Raw genomic sequence first — 19,625 nt, forward strand, 5'->3', positions numbered from 1 at the left:
CTTTTGCTTGCCGTCCCCCTCCCATTCGCTCACTTGTGTTGTTCCGGGGCACTGCCAAAGCAACGTCGTCGCAGCGTCCCTCAAACCATTGAAGGGCCGCCCTTGAATGGTTCAGACGGAATTCCCCTTCCAGTGAGCTGGGTTAAGAACCGCCCTTTAATTCGGGACAACATTCAGTTCATCAGCACTACGTTTTGCAGTAGAATGTCAGTCCTGCTGGACTGATTGTGGGCATATTTTTCCATGTAAATAAAAGGCTTAGCAACTGGCAATAATTATCCATCATGTTCTCGCAAGCTATGTTTCAGTTTCTTCTGGATGTGAACAATGAAGGCGAGTTGCTCATAGAAACGATGTCATGGCTAATCATCCTTATGGGTGGTTGTTCTTTCTTGGCCATGCAGTTCATTGATATGCCTTATGGGAGATATACATCTAGTAAATTCGGATTTTCGGTCAATGTGAAGGCTGCTTGGTTTATCCAAGAGATCCCATCCTTGGCAATCCCACTGTATTTGTTGTTTATCAATGCTGGCAACAAACCCGTGCAACTTCCCAACCAACTCTTGCTCGGCATGTTCATCTGCCACTACATCCACAGGTAAGCCTGCGTGTGTCGTTACCAAACAATGCTGGCGGAAAATGTGTAGGTCAATAGTAATATTCGGCATAGTATGCAGATACCACAGTGGCACGGATACTGCTTCAAAAACAATTGGGAATGTAAGGGGAAGCTCCCTCCAGATATCAGATGGGTGAATGATAAGTTTGTGAATATGTTCTAAGCGATTCTAACATTTTAAAGGTGCCGGGGGCGCTAACCAGGAGATTAAGTGGCACAGCCTGCAAGTGTATAAATGCAAGGTCATAATGAATTTATAATGACCGACCACATTGAGTCGATAGTGATCATATTTTATTTAAGACTTAGTAAGTGGGTGGTAAGTAACTCATTTTCCATTACTGAAAAAGTATATGGTTATAGAAGATGTGTAATTAATCAATCCACATTGCCCACCAATTGGTATGAAACTGTGATGTGCAATTTCCCCCCCAGTCTGACTAGTCCAGGTTTGTTGTCATCTCATGAGTGCAGTACAAGTGCCACAAAGAAGCAGGAACAGACACAAATGCTAGAAATCTGAAATTAAAACAGAAAATGCTGAAAACTGTCATCATAGTAGACAGCACCAATGGAGAGCGAAACTGTTTCAAAATAATATACAATGGAATCTTTCCTAAACGACTTACAAATCAGAAACCCACAATAAAGATGATAGATTGATTTCCTGTTGGTTAGGAAATTCCGCAGAGAATGAAGATAGGAGTTGTTGACTCCAGTAGGAGTGCCCCAAAAGTGTTCTTTCTGAACCTCCTTATCGCAGCCATGATCTGCAGTTTTCCATTGATCACAACAACCCACACAACTTATGGCCAACAGACTACAAGTGATCATTGACCTACCCTCAATAGCCCTGTGGCCTATAAACTCTATGTGATTGCTTTAGACCTTCTTGGGGATCACTTTGATCAACAACTATGCAGGTGTGAGACATTGAGGAACCAATAACCTAACACATGTGACTTATAAAGTACCAAGTGTGGAAGAGCCAAGGCTTTAGAGAAACTGCAAAGAAGGTTAATTGAAATGATTTCAGGACGGCAGAACTTCAGTTATTTGGGTAGATGTAGCACCTGGGGTGTTCTCACAACAAAATATGTTTTGAGGTAGGAGGAATATTATAGAGGTGATTAAAACCTTGAAGGATGTGAAAAATTAGAAATGTTACCGGTTGTCAGATGTGTCAAGAATTAGGAAAGGTCATGGAATGTGGGTGACTAGCATGAGGATTTTAATTTTTTTGCATAATGAGTGGTTATGGTCTGGAATGCATTATAAAGTGCAGACAGATTCAATTACATAATTCGCAAGATATTGAATAGCATTAATATAATTATTAAAAATGAAACCACGTGCAGGGCTTTTAGGAGAGAGTGGGTTACTGGAAACGGCTGTATTGCTCTGATATTACATTTAAATAGGCTTAACCTTTCAAGGGCTCGGGCCTGTTAGAAAATGGACAAATCTGATTTTTTAAGTAAAATTACTTTATGAAAATGAGAAGCAATAGATATCGCCCATCAATATCATGAATTATATGTTAATTAGCTAGATTCATTAGCATTTCCCTGCAATACTTTTTTTGAGGGGGAGAAAAAGTGATGAACTATTCTCTTGGTCATTGCAGGTCACTGTTGTTCCCGTTTTTAATCAGAGGAGGAAAACCATCACCCTTCATTGCTTTTGCAATAGCTTTCACATTTTGCGCATATAATGGATATCTGCAGGCCAGGTACCTAATCAACTATGCTGTTTACACCTCAAACTGGATAACTGATCCACGCTTCCTCACAGGTAATCTTACTCTGTTGTAAATGTTTACTTCTGTTAATTTGGATATTCAGCTTCATGGTTAGGTAGCCAATCCATTTGTTGCCAGTGAACAACTTATCAACGATAAACTAAGCTTTTATTTTCTCCATTTAAAAAATACAGGAAGAATGTGGAGGCTTTGTAGAGGTGCAAAGGAAGTTTACCAGAATGCTGCCTACGTTAGAGGGTTTCAGCTGGAGGGAGAGGTTGGGTAGACTTGGAATGTTTTCTCTGGAACATTGGAGGTTGAGGGGAGACGATATAAGTATGTAAAATTTATGTGAGGTATAGATAGGGTAGACAGTCAGAAGCTTTTCTCCCAGGGTGTAAATGTCAAAAACTAGAGGGCGCAGCTTTCAGGTCCGAGGGACAAAGTTTAAAGGAGATGTGTAGGGCGAGTTTGTTTTACACAGAGGGTGGTGGGTGCCTGGAATGCACTGTTGGTGGTGGTGGAAGCAGATACGATACTGGTATTTGACTGGCTTTTAGATAGGCACGTGGATATGCAGGAAACGAAGTGATATGGATCGCAGGCAAGCAGATGGGATTAGTTTATCTTGGCATCATGTTTGGCACAGACATTGTGAGGCAAAGGGCCTGATCTTGTGCTGTGCTGTTCTACGTTCTAAACTCTGTCTGCAATGTTAGGCGTCTCTCGGAATATTAATCAGTTGGATGCTTCTATGAACAGTCGGAGAAAAGGTAGCTGAACTTGTAGCAAAGAGCAGAGCAGCAGCTTAAAAAGGATGTAGTGTGATTCTGACAGATATTTTGTGTAAATGAGAAAACTGTTTAAGAATACTTACTTAAAAACTTATCACTTGATCTGCAATGACTTGCCATTGCACTGCCCCCTTTTAGCTACGTACTAGACCAAGTGGACCCGTTCCCCAAAACTCTCCTGCATTGGTGCAGCACCCTCTTCTCTTGCCCCCCTCTTGCCCCCCATCACTCCCCGTCACCCCCTCCCCCCCGTTCCCCCCCTCCCACCCACACCCCTCTCCCCCCCCACTCCATCCCCCTCCCCCCTTCCCCCCCAATCCATCCCCCTCAACCCCCCTTATCCTTCCCCCCCCCCCCCACTCCATCCCTCCCTTCCCCCCCTCCCTCCCTAGGAGATAGTTTAAATCTTTAAAATGTGAATAACTTAAAAAATATAACATTGATTTCAATGAAACTTCTTCCATTAGCACCAAAATGATAACGGTGAGTAAGGTGGGCCTAAAATTGTCGGGCTATCGTGTACCGTTTTAGCGGTGGTTCAGGAACAAACAAACAACAAACAAGAGTTTGAGTATGTAGATTCCTCTGTTACTGCCTGAGGGAGACCAATAGGGTTGCCAACCTCCTCACTCCCAAATAAGGGACAAGGTGACGTCACCGCCCCATGCCCCACGTGACTTCACCCAGCCAGCGGCCATGTGCTCTCGCTCCACCAATGGTGACCACCTGGGCCGGGAGGCGGGTTGCTATGCAATCTCCGTTAGGCGGCACCCGGGCCTCTGGGCCTACACTGTCTGGAGGTAGACACAAAATGCTGGAATAACTCAGCGGGTCAGGCAGCATCTCAGGAGAGAAGGAATGGGTGACATTTCGGGTCGAGACCCTTCCTCAGTCTGAAGAAGGGTCGACTCCGTGGAGCAAGATGGTGACGAACCAGGCCTTCAATGCTCAGTGGAGGGGTGGATCCTGTTTGTGACCGGGGTCCGCGAGGAAGCCACCGAGGATGACATCCATGAAAAGTTTGCCGAGTACGGTGAGATCAAGAACCTGCACCTCAACCTGGACCGGCGCAGCGCTACCTCAAGGGCTACGCTCTGTGGAGTACGAGACCTACAAGGAGATGCAGGCGGCCATGGAGGGTTTGAACGGGTTGGAGCTGGCCGGGCAGCCCATTAGCGAGGACTGGGGCTTCGTCAGGGGGCCCCCTGGGAGCAAGAGGCGGAGTGGCTGCAGGAGAAGCCGGAGCCCGGACTGGAAGCTTCACTGAGCTGGGATGGAGCGGCCTGCACAGCGCCGGGGACCGAGACGCACCCGCAGATCGCCGTGCCCATACTGAGCCGTGCGTTACAGGGGACGTTTAATCTCAGTCGGGACTGTCGTGGGGCTGGGGAGAGGGTGGGGAGGGAAGGGTAAGGTTGGCTTGTGCAAAATAACACTCAGAAATAAAGTATTTTAGTTCACAAAAAAATCTTCAGTCTGAAGAAGGGTCTCGACCCGAAACGTCACCCATTCCTTCTCTACCGAGATGCTGTCTGTCCCGCTGAGTTACTCCAGCATTTTGTGTCTACCTTTGATTTTAACTAGCATCTGCACTTTTTTTCCTACAGTGTCCAGGTCCATAGCCCCCCCCCCCCCCCGGCCTAATTCGGAACAAGGGCGGTCCCGTACAGGACAAACAAATTTAGCCCAAAATACGAGATATCCCGGCTAATACGGGACAGTTGGCAGCCCTAGTGACCAACCTTTAGAGTTCGCAAAAATATGGTAATGGTAATTTGCCTATCAGTTTCAAATTAAATGGATTGTCTGATTTACTGTATTTGATGCCTGACATGGAGCAGTAGGAACATTCTTTAAGGCGTTCTTTTACTTTGGGCTCTAATTACATTAACTGGCTTGATGAAATGTAAACAATCTAGAGAAGCTAACTTGTTATAGTTTCTCCACTAATTTTCCCAGTGCGATGAGGAACCAGGGATAGAAGAGACCCTAGAAATGTAACTGGATGTTGTTTTTAACTCTTTTTAAATACATGAAGAATTTTTAGGAAATCTTAGCTACATTTTCTTTGACCCCTGATCAGCTTTCAAACTGAGTTCATCATAGATGATCTATCAGCCAGTTCCTGTTTCCACCTACTAGCCAATCGCAACAATTCACAGATGATTAGAAGATAAGGTTCCAAGTGTAGACTCATGACCATTTCACCGAACATTTGCGGTTGGTCCACCAAGGCTTACTGGATCTCCTGGTTGCTACCCATTTTAACTCCTCTTCCCATTCCCATACTGACCTTTCTCTCTGGGGGCTCCTCCAATGCCAGAGTAAGGCCACACACACACTAGAGGAACAACACTCGTATTCCGCTTGGATAGCCTTCTAACCCAAAGGAATGAGCATTGTATTCTCCAATTATATGTAACTGCAAAACTCTCCCCCTGCACCTCCTTTTCCCTTTGCCCCACCTGAACGCACCTTTTCTCCACCTTTCCCTCCCATTCCCCTTTCACCTACATCCTCTAGCTTCACACTTCGGAACTTCATTCCTTTTGCCTCACACCTTCTGTCTTTTTATCTCTAGCCTTTGTCTAATCATCTGCTTATTACCTGTCTTTGTTTCTACAATTTACAAATGATTGTTGCAAAGTCTCCCGCAGAGGTTATAATGCAAAAGTCAATAGTTCTTCATTTCCTAACCCTTGTAGCGGCCATAGGGATTGGTCCTGAGAGTCGAACCCTCGGATTGGCCAGCAAGGTCACATGGTGGTGCGACCATAGTGATTGGTCCTGAGAGTTGAACCCGCTGATTGGCCAGCTAGGTCAGGTGGTGGTTTTGGGGCCCAAAAACCAGGCAGTGGGAAGAGAACTTCGATGTGAACAGTTTGAGTTAATGGTCGTCTGTAATCTCGTTTGTTATCCTCTGTAATTGAATATTGCTGCCGCAATAAACTTCTTTAACAAAGTACAAGCCTCCAGACTCGCCATACCCTGGTTAAAGTGCGGCACGGTGGCACAGCGGTAGAGTTGCTGCCTTACAACGCGACAGACCCGGGTTCGATCGTGACTATTGGTGCTGTCTGTATGGAGTTTGTACGTTCTCCCTGTGGGATTTCTCTGGGTGCTCCGATTTCCTCCCACATTTTGTAGGTAAATTGGCTTTGGTAAAATTGTTGCTAGTGTGTAGGATGGTGCTAGTGTGCAGGGATCGCTGGTTGATGCGGACTTGGTGGGTCGAAGGGCCTGTTTCCATGCTTTATCTCTAAACTAAACATAACCTTATTATGTAATTGCTATTTCTCATGGCAAGTTTTACAGAGAAAATTGCATTTAATATTTTCTTGTAATCTTTTTTATTACTCGCCATTCCCTCATTCATTCACTTGCAAATATTGTTTTTATTGTTGCCTTTGTAACTTTTACTATTTCTTAGTTCCTCATTTTGCAAAACTTTTTCTCATTAGATCTGTTTCACGGATGCTTCTGCTGTTAGCTCAAAAGCCAGTGAGTGTAATAAGGTAGCAGCCAATAATTACAGTATGGGATATGGTACTTGTATTAGTAGGGTTGTGTTTGTGCTGGGCTGCCGAGAGATTTGTTGCAATATCCACAGGAAAGATCAAAATTGCAGACTTTGCTGGAAGGAAAAATGAGAGTGATTCAGTGCAGAATGTTGGTACCTATCCCACATATTTTCCAATTGATGTTATTGTTGTTTTCTTTATTTTACCATTACAACACAATGGACCATGCAGAAAACTGAGGACAATGACAATGTTGCCATAGCCATTAAAGGATAACAGGAAATAAAAGATATTTACAGCACAGCAGGAATGATTTGGGCTTTGGTTTGCTAATTTAAAATTTGTATCTATTGACATTTTCACACTTTTAGCAAAATGTAAATACCATTATTATTGACTTGGTGGTCTTACAAGTTCAGAATATGGTTTACATTTTTCTCAACCATGTAGCAGTCATAACACAGACTCAACATGCTATTCTGTTAAATGTTCAATCTGATTTTTAAAAAAATGTTGGTGATACATAGTTTGAGCTCACTTCAACACTTTTGCAATTGATTAAAACTAATGTCAGATCATTTGGGCTAGAGTTAACTTAAAGGCACTTTTCTAAATTGTGGTATTATCATGGTAGTTTTTTTTACTGTAGAAATAATTTGTGGTGAAATATTGTTAATATCAGGAAGATGGAAGTGTGGGAGCTTTTGGAAACAAGCTGTATAGATCTGAATGCTAAACAATCTGATAGCTGTGCTCAAAAATCTGCCAGTGTAGGCGCTGCTTAAGAGACTGCAAAATTAATCTGCAGTTGAAGGAGAGACTGAGTGGGCTGAAATTCTTTCACCCATATAAAAATATTTGTAAACGTGGTGTTACATATAAAATGGTGCTTTTTATCCTGGATTTTTCGAGGATATAGAGTGAGTGTTTGTGCATTTAAAACATAGGGGTACTGATTATTGGATTAATGCACATTAAACACATTGTTTCCCCAGTTCCTGCAATTGTGGAACTGAACTAACAGTAATCGACATCAGAGCTCCATCTCTTAAAGAGAAGCTAACCACTGGTCAAACATCACTGGAGAACTACAATTAGCTTGGGCTGAACAAACTGCTACAAATGATCTACCAAGTGGGAACACCAGCATTTCCCAAACAACACCCTGGATTAACAACAATGACCTGAACATCCAGGCTGCAGAGGTAGAGAGCAGGCACTACCCTGCTGCTGAGATTAAGTACCACTAGAGAAATTAATGCTGTGGGTGAGGTACTGCAGATCTGGTCCTCGTGTTGCTTGTTGTTGCACTCCACCTGTACGCTCACCAAAGCTTCACTTTCCACACTCTTTTCCTGGGTGTCAGATATCTGCAGCTATTCCATCGTAGCAGCTATGTCCCACGGGCGCATTAAGAAACATTCACTAACACCTTAACCTCTCTCTTTCATGAGAAGGTAACAGCAATTGTTGTCTGGAACAATGAACTTCTGAGATATTTGTCCAGGCACACGAAGTGTACTTCTGGAGGAGCATCTGGTGCTGAACAAGCACTCTGCACTCATGAACAAAGTGAAACATGAGGGTCAGAAACAATTGTAGGTGACAATGTGCACATATGTAGAGGGAGTACAGAGAAGGTTCATCAGATTGATCCCTGGGATGGCAGGACTTTCATATGAAGAAAGACTGGATAGACTAGGCTTATACTCGCTGGAATTTACAAGACTGAGGGGGGATCTTATAGAAACATAAAATTCTTAAGGGGTTGGAGAGGCTAGATGCGGGAAGATTGTTCCCGATGTTGGGGAAGTCCAGAACTAGGGGTCACAGCTTAAGGATAAGGGGGAAGTCTTTTAGGACCGAGATGAGAAAATATTTCTTCACACAGAGAGTGGTGAGTCTGTGGAATTCTCTGCCACAGAAGGTAGTTGAGGCCAGTTCATTGGCTATATTTAAGAGGGAGTTAGATGTGGCCCTTGTGGCTAAAGGGATCAGGGGGTATGGAGAGAAGGCAGGTACAGGTTATTGAGCTGGATGATCTGCACCTATTTTCTATGTTTCTATATCCAGATACCCTTTTTAGATACAACCCGCAATATTTTCTGCCTTTGACTTTGAATGCTACTTTAATGTGCTCATTTACCTGCACCCTCTTCTTCCAATTAAAATAAAAGATGTAGGTTGCATCTGCTCTGCTACTCAGTCATATCACGGCTAATCCAATCTTGGCCTCAACACCATTCTCCTACTCTCTCCCCATGTGAGTCTCCATCTTTAATCTATTCAATGAATCAGACTCCATTGCTCTCTGGGATAGAAAATGTCAAAGATTCATGACCCCTTGAGAGACAAAATACCCCAACTCCATCTGAAATGGACAACTCCTTATCCTAAAACCACCTCCCTGTGTTCTGGACACCCAACATTCACTCCTCATCCGTTTTTGTTCAACTCCTTTCAGAATTGTTGATATTTACGTAACATTATTCTTGATTTTCTATTCTCTAATGCATATGCTGAACCTGCTTAACATTTCTTGATACGTCAACCCCTTCATTCTAGAAAGCGACCTGGTGGACATTCAGTGCAAGCAGATTCTTCCATTAATAGAGAGACAAATATTTTATGTTGTGCTCAAGGTATAATCTTGCCAATATCATGCTCTGTCAAAACCTCCCAAGTTTTATGTTTCTTAATCTTTTCAATATCTGTCATCGTTCAATTAGCATTCCACATCACTCTCAGTACCTGCATGCTAGTTTATTGTTTTTAAAGTTCTAAGATCATCAGATCCTTTGTACCAAAAGGTTTTCAGCCTCACTGTTTAAATAATAATTCCTACATTATACTCTGTCTCCAAACTTCTGCCCACTCATTTAACCCATCAATATTCCTTTGCAGTCACTTTCTGTCCGCCTTACAACATGCCAACTCTTCATCCAAATATAGATTATAAACATTTGAGGTCATAATGCTGAATCTTGTTTGCTAATTGCTGTGTATCCTGACTTGAGCCTCTGTGATGGTAAGGTAAATAGTTGATGTTGTTACTGCTGCTGAAGAAAAAAACTTCTACAGGCTGTGTCTACAGGACAATGCCTGGTTGAAGTTGTTCTTTGTTATTATATTTGAGCTCAACTCCTGGCACAGTGGAGACTAGAGATTGATCATTCTGTACAATATTAAATGAAACTAGTGTGGCTTCCAATTGATATGGTAGCTATTGCTGTATGGTATATTGCCATCATGACTTTCCACTTGAAATAGTGTTCCTCACTATGTCCTGACTGCTCCCATGTGAGGAGGTGAGGAAGTAGGTGAGGAAATGCCTTCATTTCTCTAAGGCAGCTCTTGGAATAGGATGATGATTGAAGTATGACAAATTCCAAAGATAGAGGATGACTAGAAAAATAAGAAGGTATTTATTCACAAAATGCTGGAGTAACTCAGCAGGTCAGGCAGCATCTCTGGAGAGAAGGAATGTGACGTTTTGGGTCGAGACCCTTCTTCAGAAAAATAAGAGATTATCTCATTGAAACTTTCAACGTTCTGTGGGGCTTGACAGGATAGATGCAGAGTTAATGTTACACCTGGCTGAAAAGCCTAGAACCTGGAGTCACCTGAACTTGCAGAATTGTTGGACGAGTACATTCAAGACAGAGGTTGATGGACCTTTAGATATTAATGGAATCAAGGGTTAATGCTGGAAAGAGACAATGAGGTGACAGATTGGCATGGACTTCTTGAATGGCAAAGCAGGCACTGAGCCACTTGGTCTTCACCTGCTTAGAGAGTTATCGTCATATAGTGTGGAAACAAACCCTTTAGCCCAACTTGCCCACACAGACCAACATGCCCATCTACACATGATCAGTCTGAAGAAGGGTCTCGACCTGAAACGTCACCCATTCCTTCTCTCCCGAGATGCTGCCTGACCTGCTGAGTTACTCCAGCATTTTGTGAATAAATCCCCATCTACACTAGTCCCACCTGCCAGCATTTGGCCCCTCTAAACCTATCCTATCCATGTACCTGTCTAAATGTTTCTTAAACATTGAAATCGTACCTGCCTCAACCACCTACTCCGCTGCGTGTTCAATAGATCCACCACCCTTTGTGTAAAAAGAAAGTTACTCCTCCGGTTCCTATTAAATTTTCCCCCCTCACCTTAAACCTATGTTCTCGATTCCCCTACTCGGGGAAAAAGACAGTGCATTTACCCGATCTAATCCTCTTATGATTTTGTACATCTCTCTAAGATCATGATCAGTTTATATAACTGCAATATGACCTCCCAACTTCTATAATCAATAATCCTCCCACCTCCCCCCTCGACTCCATCCAAGGACCCCGACAGACTTTTTAGTTGAGGCAGAGGTTCACTTGCACCTCCTCCAACCTCATCTACTGTATCTGTTGTTCCTGGTGTCAACTTCTGTACATCGGCGAGACCAAACGCAGGCTCGGCGATCGTTTCGCTGAACACCTCTGCTCAGTCCGCCTTAACCTCCCTGATCTCCCGGTTGCTCAGCACTTTAACTCCCCCTCCCATTCCCAATCTGACCTTTCTGTCCTGGGCTTCCTCCATTGTCAGAGTGAGGCCCAGCTCAAATTGGAGGAACAGCACCTCATATTTCGCTTGGGTAGCTTCCACCCCAGCAGTATGAACATTGACTTCTCTAACTTCAAATAGCCCTTGCTTTCCCTCTGTCTCTATTCCCTCCCTCGTCCCAATTCTCACACCAGTCTTACTGTCTCTGACTACATTCTATCTCTGTCCCACCCACTTCCCTGACATCAGTCTGAAAAAGGGTCTCGACCTGAAACGTCACCCATTCCTACTCTCCAGAGATGCAGCCTGGCCCACTGAGTTACTCTAGCATTTTGTGTCTCCCTTCTATAATCAATACTCTGACTGATGAAAGGCTTCTTGACCACCCTATCTACCTGTGATGCCACTTTCAAGGAACTATGTACCTGCACTCCTAGGTCCTTCTGCTCTACAACACTCTTCAGAACCCTACCATCCACCTTGTAGGTCCTGCCCTTGTTAGACTTCCCAAAATGTAACATCTCGCATTTCTCTGCATTAAATTCCATCAACCATTCCTCAGCCGACCTGGCCAACCAATCAAGATCCTGCTGCAATTCTTGACAACCACCTTCGCTATCTACAATACTGCCCACTTTAGTAACAAACTTGCTAATCATGCCTTGTACATTCTCATCCAAATCATTAATATAGATGACAAAACAGCAATAGGCTCAGCACCAAACCCTGTGGCATACCACTAGATACAGGTTCTCCGGTCCGAAAAAGAACCTTCCACCATCATCCTCTACTTCCTTCCATAAAACCAATTTTCTATCCATTCAACTATCTCTCCATGGATCCCATGAAATCTAATGTTTCAGAGCAGCCTACCATGCAGAACCTGTCAAATGCCTTGCTGAATTCCATATATACAACTTCTATAGTTCTCCCCTCGTCAACCATTTTGGTCACATCTTCAAAAAACTCAATCAGATTTGGGAGACACGACCTCCCACATATAAAACTGTGCTGATTATCCTAATCAGCTCTTGTTCATCTAAATGCATGTGTATCATATCCCTCGGAATACTCTCTAGCAACTTTCCAACCACAGATGTTCAGCTCACTGGCCTGTAGTTCCCAGGCTTTTCCCTGAAGCCATTTTTGAATAGAGGCACAGCATTTGTTACCATTCAGTTTTCCAGCACCTCACCCAAATATAATGTTAATTTGTAAATCTCAGCGACGGCACCTGCAATTTCCTCTCTGGTTTTCCACAGTGTCCTCAGATATATTTGATCAGGCCCGAGAGATTTGTCTACTTTCATACACGTCAGGACCTTCAGCACTTCCGTGATCGTAATCCTGACTGCTCTCAAGCCACTTCCATTGACTGCCCTAAGTTCCTCGGTCCTCGTGTAAAAACAGAGGAGAAAATACTCATTGAAGACCCTACCCATCTCCTGTGGATCCACATGGGGTTGACAGCTTTGATTCCTGAGGAGTCCCGTTCTCTCTCTGGTTTTCCCTTTATGTAATTATAACACTTTAAAAAATTATCCTTAATGCTATCTGCCAGCGCCATCTCCTGTTGCCTTTTTGCCTTCCTGATTTATTTTTAAAGCTTACTCCTCAGTTCCCTAAATTCCTCCAGGGCTACACTTGATCCCAGCTGCTTGTACCTGCCCCATGCCCCCTTCTTCCATTTGACCGGCCATCATCATTCAAGCTTCCTTATGCTTGTCTGCCCTGCCCTACACTCTATAACAGGAACATGCATGTCAAGTACTCTTGTCAGCCCACTTTTAAAAACATCCCACTTGCCTGATGTTCTTTTCTCTTCAAACAACCAGTTCCAATCAACTTGAGTGGGTTCCTGTCTAATAGCTTCAAAATTGGCCTTGCCCCAATTTAGAATTTTAACTTGTGGTCCCACCCTGTCTCTATCCATAAATATCTTAAACCTAATAAAACAGTGGTTGCTGTTCCCAAAAGGCTTGTCTACAAACACCATCAACTTTCCCCTCCCAATTTTCCAAGACTAGATCAAGCGTTGCCCTCTGTCGAGTGGGGATCTCGACATATTGCTGGAGGAAACTATCCTGAACAAATTTGACCTCGTCTAAACCTTTTGTACTGTGACATTCCAAGATATGGGGAGAAGGCAGGAACGGGATGATTGTGAATGATCAGCCATGATCATATTGAATGGCGGTGCTGGCTCAGAGAGCCCAATGGCCTACTCCTGTACCTATTGTCGATTGTCTATTGTCAATATTGGGAAAGTTAAAATCCTCCAATATGACAACCTTCTGTTCCGTTTCTATTCTGTGCTTCTGGTTTCTTATGTTCTCTCTGACTATGTAGTACTGCTGTTACTTCCAACTTCGAGCTCTGGCAAATTCCAACTTCAGATTGGAAATATTATTGAAATTATATCACATTGACTACAACCAATTTGCATCAAAACCAGAGGTAAAGTGCCTTTATGGTAGCTGTATCAAAATGCTGCTGATGTGTACATTTCAGTATTTCACTTGCCTTATCAGTCCTTCCCTCCCACCACTTAGCTGAGTAAATATGAGGGCCACAAAAGGTAAAGTAGGAAGTTCTGCTGAAATATTTAATTCAATATAAAATCATGTCAAATAAAAGCAGAAAGATTAGCAGAGAATTAAAGTAGAGACAGAAAAATAGTTTTCTTAAAAACATCCAATAATGGTTAAAATCTGAAGGAATGAGATTGCATATTTTTAAGTATAAATATTTAATGACAGATGTTAGTTGGCAGTAGTTAGTTGATATAACACTATCAGAATTCACACACAGTACACTTAATTCGACACTCCATAATATTTACTGGCAATCACACCCTAACTGCATGCCTTGCATTTGAATGGTGTGTTTCAACATTGTTGGAATGAAACTTTCTTGATTTCTATGCTTGAATGCAGCTGCTAGCAGTTGCTCTCTCATTTACGTTTAATAAAGTTGAACGTTGAAAAAAATCTCAAGATTAATGGGCCAGTCCGGCACATCCCACCTCGAGCTCATTTCTGACATGCAATGTGAAAGTGGGAAAACGAGAAAGATGACCGCAGAAAGCCACCACAGTATTGTCCAAAAACATCTAGCCCAAAATTTTACTCATAATAGTACAAATAACAGATCAGTTTTTAATTAATTTCTGACTACTCTTAGCACTGCAAAGCAAATATGGTTTCATTCTCTTGATACATTTTTACATGGAAAAGCACATAACCTTTCCTTGCTAACCAAATCTTATTTCCAATGTTGAAACTGTGGGCAGTTGAGCGAAATTGATGAAGTTAGTGTCAAATTTAAGCTCTTGATTTTAGGCTCAGCACTCTGGTTTCTCGGATTATTAGTGAACCTGCATTCCGACCATATCCTCAGAAACCTACGAAATCCTGGTGAAACAGGATACAAAATTCCACGAGGTGAGTGAGTGATTTTTAATGAAAAATATCAATTGTGCCTTTTAGCTTTGATAGAAACTCGCACTTAATATCTCCAAATAACTTCTTTGAAACATTTTAAAGGAGGAATGTTTCAATACGTGTCCGGTGCCAACTTCCTTGGAGAAATAGTGGAATGGATGGGCTTTGCTGTAGCATGCTGGTCACTGCCCAGTGCAGCATTTGCTATATTTACATTTCTCATTCTCGCTTCTCGGGCTGCCCAACATCATCGGTAGGTTCAGTTTAAAATCATTACCTTGTCTGTTGCTTAATTTAACGTACTTTAAATGCCAGGTAATGAAAATGGACAGGAACACATATTTTGTGTGTATAACATTATGTATGAGGAAGCAACCAGCTGCAGCTTGGTGAGAAGATGCAGATGGCATCTTAAGAGGGAGAAGACATGGCTTCAGCAATTGCCTCCCTCTTTAAATTACAGCTTAGCTCAGTGAAAAGTAGAGTAATTTAGGGATGCACATGTTACAGGAAATCCATGTGACCTGTAATATTGTTTATTTGATTAGAAAGACCATAAATATATTTTTTAGTTGAACTACCAGTTCTCACAGCAGTTCAATGGTCCTTTATTGTCACATGTACCGTTTAAGGTACAGTGAAATTTGATTTACCATACAGTCATGCCAGAAATAAAGCAACAAGACACGCAACTACATAAAAGTTATTATAAACATCCACCACAGTTGCTCCCCCACGTTCCTCACTGTGATGGAAGACAATAAAGTCTTATCTTCTTTCCTCCTTATTCTCCCGCGGACGGGGCATTCAAACCATCCGCAGTCGGGGTGATCGAAGCTCCTGCAGCCGGCGATCAAAGCTCCCGCGATCAGGGCAGTTGAAGCTCCTGGGCTTGGAGCTCCGAAGTCGGTCCCTAACCAAGGGACCGCGAACTCCACTATGTTAAGTCCACAGGCTCCCGTGGTTGGAGCTCCCAAAGTTGATCCCCAGCAAGAGGCTGCCAGCTCCTCGATGTTAGGACGCAGAGCGCTCGGAAATCCGATACAGAAAAAAATTGCATCTCCGTTGAGGAAAGAGATTTTTTTAAAGTTTCCCCCAACCCTCCCCCCCCCCCCTCCCCAACCCCCACATAATACAAAGCTAAAGATACACTAAAACATACATTTAACAACATACTAAAAACAACAAAGAAAGAAAAGGACAAGACAGACTGTTGGCGAGGCTGCCATTGCACCCAGTGGTTTATTGATGTCAAGTTGGGCAGCTAATTATTCTTGTTCCTAAGATACCTCCAACACCATGAAAGGACAAGCATATAACAACAAATAAAGCTGTGATGCTAGAAATCTAAAAAAAAAAGAAAATGCTGGAAATATTCAGCTGTTCAGTACAAGCTTATTTTGTTGTCTTTTCAGTTCTGTCGTGTGGTCTCCGATCTGTCCCACAGATGCGGTCTGACCTCCTGAGTATTTCCAGCATTTTTCTATTTTGTTTTAGACATGTGACATTGTTATTGGTATAGGTTTATTCTAGTCAGGTGTACTAAGATACAACGAAAACCTTCCTTTGTGTACTATAACAGTCGAGACCTGCTATACACAAATACAATAAAAAGTATGAGAGTGCAGAGAGAAAAATACCAAATGCAGAATATGGTATTACAGCTGCTGAGAGTGCAAATTGTTTTTAAAGTGCAATTTCTGCAATATGGTAGGTTGAAAGATTGGGACTACACCCTAGTTTATGGTACGACTGTTTGGTAGTCTTATGACAGGGGTAAGAAGCTATTCCTGAATCAGGTGGTGCATGCTTTCAAGCAATTGTAGCTTCACCTTTCTGGAGAAGGGAGAAGAGGGGATGACCAGGGTGAAGTTGGTCCTTGATCATGTTGACTATCTTGATTTTGACACCAGTCAGCATTTATTTGGGAAGTACAGGTATATTTAACTATATGTGAAGTGGAACTTTCATTCTAAAAGGTTGGGAATCATTGGGTTACAACACTTAAGGAAAACACAAAATATAGTCCAAATAATGGAAATTCTTGTCATTAAATATTTCTGTTGATATTTTCAAGCCATATCATTTATCTTTTCATTGCAGATGGTATCTGGAAAAATTTGAAGATTATCCAAAGACAAGGATGGTCTTAATACCATTCCTGTATTGAAAAGTCTAAAAGAGGCTAAATAGAGCCTTGAAATCAGATAAAGGTATTGAATTCATCAGAAAAATATGGGGCTTATCGATAGCCCCTTTAATGACATGGTGAGCCTTAAATTCGCTTGGACCACTTCTAACCCTGGAAACTAACTTTTACAAGTGTCGAATGTCTCAGAATTAGTTGCTGCTGAAGCTTTAACAGATATATTTTTCTCTCTATCCCTGTATGTTCCTCTTTATTTCTCTTATTGTAATCAATTGAACATTATGTTTCATATTACTATGTTCATACTTTGGGCTGCTAATAATTCTTCAGTCTTATTCGTTAAGGAAGTACATGTGCCCCTAGCTATGATGCCTAGAAGCAATTTCAAAAATGGAGGTCATTCAGTACTGAGATGAGAAGAAATCTTTGCATCCTGAGAGTGGTGAACTTGAGGAATTTACCACCCAGGCAGGCTGCTGAGGATGGTGTATGCAAAGACAAGACTTTTTTTTTGGCATTAATGAAAATAAGGGCTATGGGATTAGTGCATGAACATGGCACAGAGAAAATAAATAAATTCAGCCATGCTCTTATTGAATGGTGGAGCAAATATAAGGGGTCTATTCATATTCCTATTTCGTATGTTGTGATACATTTTTATTGCTTTCCTGGTTTTGCTAAAAATATCTGGAAATAATTACATGAATTAGATCAGGGCTGGAGCATTCTGAAATTGAGGCACTTTTTCATTACAAGAACACATTCCCACCTTGTCTTAAAACCTTCAAGTCAAATTGTTTGGTGAGGAAGGAAGACAAACTGCAGCTGTACTGTCCCAGCCACTAGATGGCAACAACAAAATCCCTATAACAGTCTTACTGATGCATTTCTTAAATCATAAAGCAACTTATTGTCAGTTTTCCTTTGTTGCCTGTACTACTGCAAGTCAACAGGGAACTTGTATTGAAGAAAAGTATAGACAAAGTGTTACGTTGGAAAAAATGTCACAAAGGGCAAGTTATTACAAAACATAATATCTGAACAATAAGTGACTGATATGAGGTTTTGTTCTTCATGACACAATAAAAAGAACAGAATGTAAACACAAGATAACTCTTTTTGATTTTGTGAGATATAATGGTGCAGTTGAATTACTTCTAGTGAATAATCCACTGAAACCCTCACTAAAAAGGGCGGAACGGCACGGTGGCGCAGTGGTAGAGTTGCTGCCTGACAGCGCTTGCAGTGCCAGAGACCCGGGTTCGATCCCGACTATGGGTGATGTCTATACGGAGTTTGTACGTTCTCCCCGTGACCTGCGTGGGTTTTCTCAGAGATCTTCGGTTTCCTCCCACGCTCCAAGATGTACAGGTTTGTATGTTAATTGGCTTGGTAAATGTAAAATTTGTCCCCAGTGTGTGTCGGATTGTGTTAATGTGCTGGGAACGCTGGTCGACAAGGACCCGGTGGGCCGAAGGGCCTGTTTCTGAGCCATATCTCTAAACTAAACAAAAATAAATGTAGCTTTTCATGTTCCGTTCCATTCTGGACATTACTGTTGGATGTGCAGTCAAAGCCAAATGTTCGCTGCAGATATTAAGCCATGTTCCCCCCACTCCAGCATCTTCTGTGGACACGGTACTAGATTAACAGATTTACAGTGCATTCAGAAAGTATTCAGACCCCTTCACTTTTTCCACATTATGTTACGTTATTTTTAAATGGATTAAAAAAAAATTATCATCAATTTACACACAATACCCCAGAAGGAAGAAGCGAAAACAGGTGTTTAGAAATTTTTGAAAAGTAATTAAAAAGAAATAACTGAAATATCACATTTACATGAGTATTCAGACCCTTTGCTATGACACTCAAAATTCAGAGTAGGTTCATCCTGTTTCCATTGATTACCCTTGATGATTCTACAACTTGATTGGAGTCCACCAGTGGTAAATTAAATTGATTGGACATGATTTGGAAAGGCACACACTTGTCTATATAAGGTCCCACAGTTGACAGTGCATGTTAGAGCAAAAACCAAGCCATGAAGACGATGGAATTGTCTGTAGACCTCTGAGACAGGATTGTGTCGCAACATAGATTTGGGGAAGGGTATTACACAATTTTTGCAACATTGCAGGTCCCGAAGAGCACAGTGGCCTCCGTCATTCTTAAATAGAAGAACTTTGGAACCACCAGGACTCTTCATAGAGCTGGCCACCCAGCAAACTGAGCAATCTGGGAGAAGGGCCTTGGTCAGGGAGGTGACCAAGAACCCGATGGTCACTCTGACAGAGCACCAGAGTTTCTCTGTGAAGATGGGAGAACCTTCCAGAAGGACAACCATATGTGCAGCACTCAGTAAAAGGCACATGGCAGCGCACTTGGAGTTTGCCAAAAGGCATCTAAAGGACTCTCAGACCATGAGAAACAAGATTCTCTGGCCTGATGAAACCAAGATTGAACTCTTAGGCCTGAATGCCAAGCGTCGCGTTTGGAGGAAACCAGGCACCACTCATCACCTGGCCAATACCATACCTACGGTCAAGCATAGTGGTGGCAGCATCATGCTGTGCGGATGTTTTTCAGCAGCAGGAACTGGGAGACTAATCAGGATCAAGGGAAAGATGAACGGAGCAAAGTACAGAGAGATCCTTGATGAAAACCTGCTCCAGAGAGTTCTGGACCTCAGACTGGGGCGGAGGTTCACTTTCCAACATGACAACGACCCTTAGCACACAGCCAAGACAATGCAGGAGTGGCTTCGTGACAGGTCTGTGAATGTCCTTGAGTGGCCCAG

General features: G+C 42.5%; 1 protein-coding gene across 1 annotated transcript; it reads left to right on the plus strand.

Annotated features, from left to right (window-relative positions):
* Positions 1 to 143: 143 nt before the first annotated feature.
* srd5a1 (steroid-5-alpha-reductase, alpha polypeptide 1 (3-oxo-5 alpha-steroid delta 4-dehydrogenase alpha 1)) lies at positions 144 to 18,534 on the plus strand. Its single transcript, XM_078420195.1, has 5 exons — positions 144 to 601; positions 2,250 to 2,416; positions 14,575 to 14,676; positions 14,779 to 14,929; positions 16,780 to 18,534. The coding sequence occupies exons 1-5, from the start codon at positions 285 to 287 to the stop codon at positions 16,844 to 16,846; spliced, it is 804 nt and encodes a 267-aa protein (XP_078276321.1). The 5' UTR covers positions 144 to 284; the 3' UTR covers positions 16,847 to 18,534.
* Positions 18,535 to 19,625: the final 1,091 nt, after the last annotated feature.

Source organism: Rhinoraja longicauda, chromosome 2 (genome assembly GCF_053455715.1).
Source record: "Rhinoraja longicauda isolate Sanriku21f chromosome 2, sRhiLon1.1, whole genome shotgun sequence".
Taxonomy (NCBI): domain Eukaryota; kingdom Metazoa; phylum Chordata; class Chondrichthyes; order Rajiformes; family Arhynchobatidae; genus Rhinoraja; species Rhinoraja longicauda.